Source organism: Diprion similis, chromosome 8, assembly GCF_021155765.1.
Source record: "Diprion similis isolate iyDipSimi1 chromosome 8, iyDipSimi1.1, whole genome shotgun sequence".
Taxonomy (NCBI): domain Eukaryota; kingdom Metazoa; phylum Arthropoda; class Insecta; order Hymenoptera; family Diprionidae; genus Diprion; species Diprion similis.
In genome coordinates this window covers 26,870,297-26,880,689 of record NC_060112.1, presented here as the reverse complement: position 1 = coordinate 26,880,689, position 10,393 = coordinate 26,870,297, and the positions used below count along the sequence as shown (strand labels likewise).

General features: G+C 43.7%; 1 protein-coding gene across 1 annotated transcript in view; it reads right to left on the bottom strand.

The window, feature by feature from the left end:
* Positions 1 to 281: 281 nt before the first annotated feature.
* LOC124409003 overlaps positions 282 to 10,393 on the bottom strand; it is an 85,017-nt gene continuing 74,905 nt past the window's right edge. The window contains exons 8-11 of the mRNA XM_046886391.1: positions 4,393 to 4,630; positions 3,911 to 4,297; positions 3,583 to 3,834; positions 282 to 3,513 (exon numbers count right to left, since the gene is read on the bottom strand). Of these exons, the coding sequence (XP_046742347.1) occupies positions 1,765 to 3,513; positions 3,583 to 3,834; positions 3,911 to 4,297; positions 4,393 to 4,630 (2,626 nt within the window). The 3' untranslated portion in view covers positions 282 to 1,764. The remainder of the gene's footprint in view (positions 3,514 to 3,582; positions 3,835 to 3,910; positions 4,298 to 4,392; positions 4,631 to 10,393) is intronic.

The following is a 10,393-nucleotide window of genomic DNA, read 5'->3' as shown; positions in this document are numbered from 1 at the left end:
ATTGTTAATTAGGCTAATTGTCATTATAGGTTTTGGACAATAAATAAAATAGTCTATAATTGTATTATTGTGTTATGTATAATATAATATAATATAATATAATATAATATACTATATTCCGCCAATTAATAAATACCGAAATTACGAGGCGAATTCGGCTGATTTTTTTTTTTTTTTTTTTTCATCATCTTTGTATTTAATGTATGATTTATTCATTGGCATCGAGAGATCGGAATTGACCATTTTTTTAAATATTTTGTTTTGTTTTTGTTTTTTTTTGTAAATTATTCTTTATTCAAGTAAAACTTGATCCGGCAACTTTTAATGAAACATTGAAATTTTTGGCAGCGGCACACGGCCCCCTAATTTACGAGGGATGCTTCGTCAATCGTAAAATAAACTCAATCACGTCTCTCCGCTGCTCTCGATCTCTGATCGTCTAAGTGAAATAAGCATCCCCGTTTCAGGGGACATATGCCACCTCGATATTGGTGTGAAAATCGATTTTCCGACGCTCCCACACTTATAGTCATGATACACATCTATATATGTTTTTGTGATTGCAAAACGTAGGTAATACATTCACTGAATATTCATTTGAACGCTAGCTACAACCATTTATTTTTTAGACACCGTGGCTTTTTCAGTAATCCCTCAGTTTGAGGACAAGTTAAAAGCAAAATAACCGTATTACATGCGCCACGTGATATTTTTGTTCAAAACCTCGTGTTTCTGATAATCTTTATCGTCAATGTCAACTAATATAAGAGGTTTCAGAATACCATAAAGCATTGAGAGAGTAGCTTGAAAATTTTTAAATTTTCATTAACTTTCTCCCTTTCCGGTTTTTTTCACAGTCAAGAATTGTCTGAATACAGTTCCATTTCGAGATGACTGTTTTTTTCTTTACCAGTGAATTGCTATTAAATTACTCTTTGGGAAAATTTAATGTAATTCTTATACACTTTATGTTACTTATCTACTGCAACGACTCGAGCACGCGTTAACGAAAATACGTCATTGAAGAAGTAGGTTGGTGACGTCCAACCGTCGAACACGAGAAGATTTTGAAAAAAAGTTTACGATTTGAATGAAAGAGCAGTCGTACGGTTGCCGGGGGATTTCCATTCCGATATAAAGTTATCGTCTTACGTCTGCACTTGAATAAAATTTTCTCGCGACGTTCAAGACGGCAAATACAATTACGATTACGATTAGAGTATTTTTCCTTCCTTTCTTCTTCTTCTTCTTCTCCATAGAAATGCTCTGATTGAGAGTTTTGCATCGAAACACTTTATCTTTGGTACGAAGTTGAAAAACCTCTTTGAAATTCGGTCTAGAGTAGTTAGCACGAGTGAAAATAAGAGAGAGAGAGAGAGAGAGAGAGAGAGAGAGAGAGAAAGAGAGATAGAAAGTCGAATCGATAATACTCTAGCCAGTTCAGGTTTTCCCATTAATTTCATCTTAAGAGTAATAAATTTATCGAGGGCCATTGCGTATACTCTCTATTGTGTTTTTGTTAACCCTCGGTGAACTGTAATCGTGCGATTGCGTCCCTAGAGCGATAATGATCCGATATAAATTATTCCCTTGAAAAGGAGAACAAATTTTCGTCACCGAACGTACGAGTATATGCATGCATCATCATCAATAGATAAACCTACGTATTTCACGCACGACATCAGGCACACAGCCCACCGTTAAAACCATACCTACCTAGCTTAATTTGTCGTTTTTCTTTACCAAAATTTGATACCAGTCTGTTCACTTGAATCCGTCGTGATTCGGGTAGTGGGAACGCTGGGGTGAGAATTGTGCCTCACTACCCTGTCTCTTAGGCCTGAAGCTAGCTGCAAGTGAAGATATCCAGCCTCCTTGGAGTTGTTGTTGTTGCTGTTGTTGTTGTTGTTGCTGCTGATCGTTGAGAGGACCGCTGTTGCTTCTGGCACTGTCGATGCTCATGCCGGATTTGAATCGTGAAAATATACCGGCGCTGTACTTCTTCGAAGTGCCGGGTGATGAGAAGGCGAGAGTCTTCTTGCAAGCCTTGTCCGTCTCCTTGTGGAGCATTGAGTCGAGGCTTCCGGTGTGCTGAAGCTCCTCCGCATCCTTGCTCTTTTGAGACCCAAGGAATATCGACTCGTTCTGCTTAGTGATCTTCGTTATGTCCTCCATGCTCGCCGAGCTCCGCCGTATCTCCACCTTTCCAATCTCCTTGTCAAGGACGTTCGTACTGATGCTCGGGTTCAGGACGATTTCCGGTTTGGTTCGCACAGCTCCGTCGATTCCCTTGAACTCGGCGTTGAACCCCTTATTCCACTCTTCCTCCTTGGGGTTCGTCTTGACCGTTGCCAGCTTTCCCTCCGGGTTCGAGAAGTTTCTCTTGTGTTTAGCGAGTGCGACGTCAGCGTCGGTTGCCGGTATCGCTTCGAGGGAAACCGAGGGTCGTTTGTCCTTCGCGAACACCGTCTTCCAGCCCTTGTTCCTTCCTTCTTGATTCTTCTTGGCCTTCGGCAGGGTCATAGCGCGCTTGTCCTCCACGGAAAGTTGACTGGCTTCCAATCCCTTCCGCGTGTCCTTCGTCTCTTTGGTTTCCTGAGGCTCCCTCGTCTCCTCGAGGACTTTATCGACCTTGGTGAGGTTGCACCGCTTGCAGAACGCCCCGACGTGTCTCCCCGGACTAGTCCCGGTTACGGAATTGCTCTTGTTCAAGCTCTTTCCGGCACTCTTTCCGGTCTGTTTGACGCTCGGCGATTCCCTCGAGTCAAAGCTGATGCTCAGCCTATCGGTGAACGTCCGCAGCCTTGAAAGGAGCGATTTATGGTGGTTAGGGGTCGACTTGTCGCGCTCCTCACTGCACGAGCAGCTCTCGGGGGTTACGGAAACGTCCAGGAGGACGTTCCCGTTTTCATTTCCGTTCCCTCTTCCTTCCTGGACGACCGTGTCATCCCGTTCGAGTTCCTCGACGATCCTTGAGTCGTCCAAAGACCTCGCGCTGACCGGCGAGCTCATGTCGCTACTGAGGTTGTCGCCTCTGCCGCGATGTGCTTCGTACCTCTCAAGGTCACGGTCGTGCTCCCTCATAGCCTTGGCCAGATCGTGGTGATGGTAGTCGAGGGTGCTCCGCTCCCTGCTGCCCTTCCGGCTGCCCGGGTAGCTCTTCCTCCCGGCGGTGCTGCCCTCCGTCGATATTTTGAACTTAAGTGTCTTCTCGCTGACCTCGACCTCCGTTGCCGTTTCGGGATCCGAACTCTCCCCAGTCTCGACCTCCTCGATCGTCAGATTCTCAGAGGAGTCCTCGATCGAGCGTGACCTCGACCTCAGCGTGCATCCGGACCTTTTCGAGCGCACGCTCTGCGCCGATGAGGACTTAACGACGTACGTCGACAACGATGTCGTATTCGACTCGCCGAGGTCCACTATGCTCTTGCGGTGCATTCGCTCGTCCTTTGCAGCCTCGTTCAATCGACGGTAGTACTCCAGGGCGTCCCGTACCGGGCGGACTATGAATTCCTGAAGGGACAAGCTGGTCGTTAGTTTCCTGGCATTCGCAACCTAGATTAGGAATAAAATGGGTCGAACCTGCAGCTCCGGAAGTAGTTCTCCCAAAGCCTCGAAGAGCGGAAGAAGGACTAGCCCGATAAAGCTGCACTGGGAAGAAGGCTTGGTCACCTTGTCCCGGTCCATAAACGGCGTGACCGGAAGTCCCTCGAGCTTTTCAGCGTCGCTCTGCTTGAAGAACTCTTGGAGAAGCCTATCGAGCCAAGGCTCAGCCACATCCATCGGCCTCGCCTCGTTGCTGATGTCCGCTACCTTGATGAGGATCATTGTCAGCTGCGGAAAACAATGGCGGATCATTTGTTGATAATTATCGCAAGTACACGGTATAAAAATTAATTCTGATCCTCACTAGATTGGTGTGCATTTTGTTGGAGTAATCGAATTCCGGCGTGATATCCCTAAATTGGCCGAGTATCTCGTTGTGTCTAGCCATGTCCGTGGCGAGTATGCATCTTATGATACCCTCGCGAACGGTTCTGAAGGTGGCGGTGTCGAGGGAAGCGAGGATGTTGCACTCCGGTGATTCGAGGACGCGGAAGGCGACCGAACAGTGATGATTTTCGAGAGGAGATATGTCGTTGTACCTGAGCGCCAGCTCCGTGCGAGCATTGATCTGGTAAATATTGTTGTAGCCGGGATGATCGAGGTCGTGGCAAATGCAGGATACCAGCAGGACGAAAACCTCGAGGTCGCCGATCTTCGAGGGAAGGTTCGCAGCCCACGCTATCGCGTACATCTGAAATCAATCGATTGTTACACAGGTATTCGTGTAAAGCGAGGCCCGATTTTACTCTACCGCTAATGTGTCAATGGCAGCAGAGCGTTTCCTACCATTTGAGCAACGCAGAAGCAATGCCTGAAGTTGTGAAACGGCACTTCGTTGTAGTTATTATACACTTCGTAGAGGAAGTTCCTAAGCGTTGACAGCGGTATGGAGAATTTTTGGAGAAGATCAAGCTCGACGAACATCGCCTGGAGCATCAGCAGCAGCTCTTCGTCTTCCCACTGCCGTGCGTCGAATGCCGGAGAACGAAGCCACTGACGAACATTCGACGACACAGACACGTCACTGAAATACATTCGTGAAATAAGTCATAAAGCTAGCCGAGACTTGAATTTTGTGTTGAGACGTAGCTTCATTCTATGAATATGGCAGGATACGAGGGAAGGAGAGAAAATTTAGGTATTCCTAGATCTCTCGTCTCGGACCTTGAAACTTTGAGAGGTTTTCCGGGTGGCAATTGAGGATATGCAGACGCAGAATCCACGTCACGCAGATGCACGTGGAGCCTGAAAGCCACGCATTGCAGTAATTGGAATCCTCCGTATAGTAATGGATCGATCTGTGGCGGCCAGCCTCCAGGTTATATATATATAGCTCGTCGAATTCCGGGAAACATGCTTTACTCCCTGACAAGGGCAAATACGCCTGTCTATGTTTATTGAATCGAATTCGCTTCGGTTTCTCAATTAAAAGCTATGCGCGCATTACACAATTATTGTATGATAAACGTGAAGATTAATTTTATCTTCAGCAAGGCTCCAGCTTCGAGATTGTTACCTGAATGACAAAATTCGTGAATTCATCAGCTGAGATATATAGACGAATGAATAAAATGTGAAAGCAAAAATCTAACAGCTGAAGCAATTTTCATCGAATTTTCGAAGCGATAAGCTTTATAAGGGTATTATTACTTGTTCGAAGTTCGATTATAAATGTGAAATAATGAAGTCAAGTATAGAACTTCTTTGCTTCGTATGTATTATATTGATTCAGTGAGCCGGTGCGTAATTGGTAATCCCTGCTTGAATTTGTGCATTGAATTACGTGAATACATAAAGCCGCCGATAATACCTCTTCGTGGCAGCTTCATAAAGGTATTGTCCACACGTACCTGACAGCGTTGAGATAGCTCGCTATTTGGCCTGATGAAAGATACCATTGAATCGCTCATGACCAGATATTAGACTGGCATACCGAACCGCTATCGTTCACTCGCCAATGAATATTTACAACAAGCTACGGCCTTCAGCTTTTCGTCTTTGCAGATTACGACTCTATAATCAATATATCATCAAATGATGGATTCAGTGGGCACACGTGCACTCGTAGCACGGAATAGAGATTATATGTTTACACGACTGATATTTTTCAGCGACGACGAGTCGCACTCAACTTTTTACGGGAACGGCTTAAAAATAGGTAAAATAAAAAATTAAAATCAAAAAATGCCGCCCGGTCATATAATAATATCAGCGTCCACCGGGATTACCATGCGAAATAGATGGTGTAACAGAATTGAGCTGCAAAGCGTGTGTTGAGCCGGGAACCGGGGCCGCCGGAGCGATACATTCATACATCCCAGCAATAACCGTTTGTAACTATAAACGAAGCTTTATGAGTAAACTAACGCGATGGAGCGCTCTGCTTAACGCACCATGCTGCGATGCCGTGCAAAATTCAACGAGCCAAATGTACCGGAGATAATCATATTGCCTATTATGAGCAAATCGAGTCCATATATATATATATATATTATATATGTATATATATATATATAAATATGTATACAATAATAAAACACGTATATTAAACACAGTATGTGTGCACAGGTTTATATTGCTTCTGTCTGGACAAAATTACATTACTTTTGACGCTGTTGACCTGCACCAAAATACTCCTGCAGTTTATCAAACGGTTCAAACGGTTGATAAAATTTAGTACAGCACTCTGGGATGGTTTACCTTTGCAAAATCGAGATCCATCTCGATTCGACAGACGATTTCGAGACAAATGCGCGGGCTGAGTATTATTCATCACAATAAATGTGTCCTGTGGTCCTGTCGGCGTTATTCTATGCGCGAAACACAAGAGGAAATATATGAGATCCACGTTGCGGCTGTGTTCGTATAGACGGAAAACTACATGTATCAGAACGCCATCAGGAGTGACAGTTAGGAAATAACTTTATCGTTGCTTGGAAATTACCCGCCGTCTATTGAAAGTATTCCGTTCTACTGTATCAATTCCAGTCCGCAATCTCGTCCATTTCTGTCTCCTTGTGCACGGGTTGAAAAGCAACGATTTTCAGTCGGTAACTTGTCGGTAAGAATTTCTATATAAGTATAACGAGAAAATGTCGCTAGAAGATAAAGTCCCGAGGATCTCAGCTTCTTTTCGCCTTTTTTTTCCTTTCCAATTTTCTCCCGACGTCTGCGTCTCCAAGTTCAACGCAGACTAATGAGAGACGCCCTCAATCTTGGCGGGCTTGACTCTGCAGGATCAGGATTTAGGATTTGAGGGCTGTGCTTTTATTCAATTTACATAAGCATCCCCAGCTGAGATGACCTAGTGGGTAGGATTAATTGAATAAGACTGGGTATACAGACGTACACCCACTCGGGTAACCCCAGATTCGGCTAAACCTATCAACCGTAAACCGTGAAAGCTTAGGACTCTCTCGCTCTTCCCTTGCCGAAAGCTGTCGCGTAGCAATCGGTCTGTGGCAAATAGGCGGACGGCCGCATGGCTATGCAGTATTTCGTACACATTTCCATTAGAAATGGGCCTCAAATTTCTTCCTAAATTTATCCACAACTTTTCACAAAAAAATTAAGTTGGGGGTATAAATTTAACCCAATTTTTCAGACTCACCGCGGAAATTTTGAGCAATCATTCGCAAGGTTGACGGATCAGGTTTGGGAAAAAATATGTTATCACCATTAAATTCAGGTGTTTCACTCAAAGTTGAGGATCTACCCCTCAAAAGCAGTTGGATTATAGTTTCAGGATTCTAATCAAAGTTGAGGTTGATTTCCGATATTTCAAGGATGTAACCCCAGCCCTTAGGGCTTAACCCGGGAAGTTCTGCCGTCGAACCCATTTTCAGAGATCTTAAAAAGTACAACCAAAACATCGTAAGATCTTGTGTGAGGTAGTGCTCTACTACTGTTTAGAACAGATGATCGTAGCCAACTTTGTTTTCTCCCGTAAAATTGCGTCAAAATGCAATAAAGGAACAAGTACCATACCTAACCTAAGGATTGGCCGTTAATGTGCCTGAAGGTCCGTACTAAGAATAAATAAGACTTTTATGTCCTCATCTTCACATTAAAATGTATAAGTGTAACAAGTTTCTTGACCACATAACTTGCAGAGCAGCAAACGTGGTGTGGATTTCAGCGTCTATGCCATCCTCAAGGAAAAAATTAATTCTCGAAGCGACTGCGAATCGTAAAATTCTAATGTTTTTCATCCGATCATCTATCCACTCTACCCAGCCATGCATATGTACCCAAGCACAGTAGAAGCTACGTGCGCACTCATGGCGCACCTTGTTCATTTACCTTGACTTTAATTCAGTTTATCGCTGACCCCCGACGGACCCGCAGTGCAGAACCTTGCTGGGCAATACGTTTCGAGGTGTTACTTTGAGGTTAACAGCTCCCTTTAGGAGGAAAGCCTGCATACGGCGCCGTTACCATTTTTACTCATTAGCTTCGTTTTTCTCTGCGTCTCTCGCCCAGTTTCCGTTCTTCTTCTGTTCATTACCGTTGTTATTTACACCACACCAAATAGAGGATAGTCATTAAAGAACCCCGCAGAATCCTTACGGAAATTCACTCTCGGTCAAATTGTCTGGATTTTCAGTAAGTGTATAATAGTACTTACATATTCTTCCGTTTAAAAGTTCTCATGGGCACACATTCCAAGAATCACGAAATCTGACGTCGCACCTTCTTCCGGTAAACCAACGAGTTCGTGGATGGAATCATTGCATAGATAGAATCAATCACAGCTTCCTGCCTATTTTTTTGAATCAACCCCGCAGTTTTTTGACTGATTTGTTTGATATTAAATCCCCTTGAAGCTTCATAATTCATAAAAATCGAGAAACCATAGATGGAAAAAATCTGAACACCTTTCTTCCGAAGCCTCTATCTCAGAAACTACTGATTTTTCGGACCTTCGTCGACGAGAACTTTTCATCGGCAGGATATGTACTATAACATACCGGAAATTGAGCCCATTTCCATGAGGATTCTGCAGGATCCCTTGTCATCAAACCTCTCATACGCTCGTTTACTGGAAATAATGAAATGATCGTCGACGTCGACCTTCTCTACAATACACTTGGCCGATACTGTCGGAATATTTTTCTAATACTGCTAGTTTTACCTCGGAGTCTAGCTACATGGGCATATCTTTGATGATTCAATTTTAACGACAGTTTGTGTTTTCTGCACTAACGAGTCCGGAATAATGTCATTAAGCAAAGTCTCGTCACGGCATTGGTAACACGTTCTAGGTACACGTGCCTGTTCTTCCCGCGTTTAGGCCAACCAACCCACGACCGAATTATGGGACGGATAAATTGAGACAAGACAAACAAACTAGGGGTGGCCATGCGCTCTGATATTTACACGCGGAAATGACGACAGCTTTCACTCCCCCCCCCCCCCCCCCCTCGCCCCTCTCGCTGTATGTACCTTGACATTGATGTTCTCCCTTCCATTCTCACAATATTTTACCGCTCTTCTTCAACTCTCCAATAAAGGTATGATTTTTTTTACCGGAAGAAATTCTTAAAATGTGATGCATTGGATTTTAGTTCATCATTTTACCCGAAAGGTGGAAATAAGCCGATATTCTGGTCTGCTTGCGGAGTTTGAAAACGCTTGGATTAAAACTTTCCAAATGTATGGATGCATGTTTATAATGCAAGCTTTTCTACCTATAGCGCTGAGATTAACTTGAGAAGACGTTGGGATTATAACTGTAGTATGAACGACGGGATGAAAAATCTTCCATCCAGTTATCCAACTGTACTGCTATTCGCAACACGTAACGAATTACGCCGTACTACTTTACAAAAAAAACGTCTTATCTTACTTTTTCATATGTCAGTTCCTGCTTCTACTCTTCCTCTTTAATTCGAATAGTTTTCTCTCGGTTCTCAGCCCGCAGTCGTCTCGTTATTACTTTCAATTTTCTTCTCTCCCGGAGGCTTACAACTCAGTAGGAAATAGGTGACAAGGAATTACCGAGGGAATTACGTATACTTTGTCGGAAGGAGAAGGAAGGACACTTTAAACCGTGCTGTCTGCAACTTTTTGCAATACCACTAAATTGCCCTTCTTCCTCCCTTGTGGAGTTGTTGATCTGTTTCAAGTAACCTGTAGTTTATCCGTTTCTACTCTTCAGATGTTGCAGAAGAAACTTTCCCATATTGAGTCACTCTAGGTAATGGATATGTCGGTTTAGACTTGTCGTTAGATTTTTGTGGAGAACTACAGATTCATCAATTGGTCAGGGATGTGGGACTGGGATAAAGTTCCGAATTTGAAAAGTTCCGAAAGTGCCCAAGTCCGAATTATTTGATGGCGAAACTTGAGTAAAGAAATCAAACTTTTACGAAACACCAAAGTTTCGAATGGTCGGAAACTCGGCAGTTCAAAGTGCCGACACGCAAGATTCCGGAAATTCAAGTTACGGTAGAGCGAAGTTCTGAAAATTAAAACATACTCACGCATGAGTTTTAAGGTGCATATAAAGACGCGTTGTACACCTCGAAAACGCGGAGTTGCAAAACTCCTATATCGCTCAAGCGATCAGAGTGAAACTTGGGCAGTTAATGGTTTATGTTGGCAAAAAGTGGAGTGCCTTTTTACTTTTTCAAAACTTGAAAAAAATATTTACAAATTGGTTACCACCCACAGAAATTGGCCAAATTTTCACAGTTGCGCTGAATGGATCGAACTATCCGGTATGATGCCACTCGGCGGTGATGAAACACACATTTTGAGCCCAGTCCCATGAAATTTGATGGTG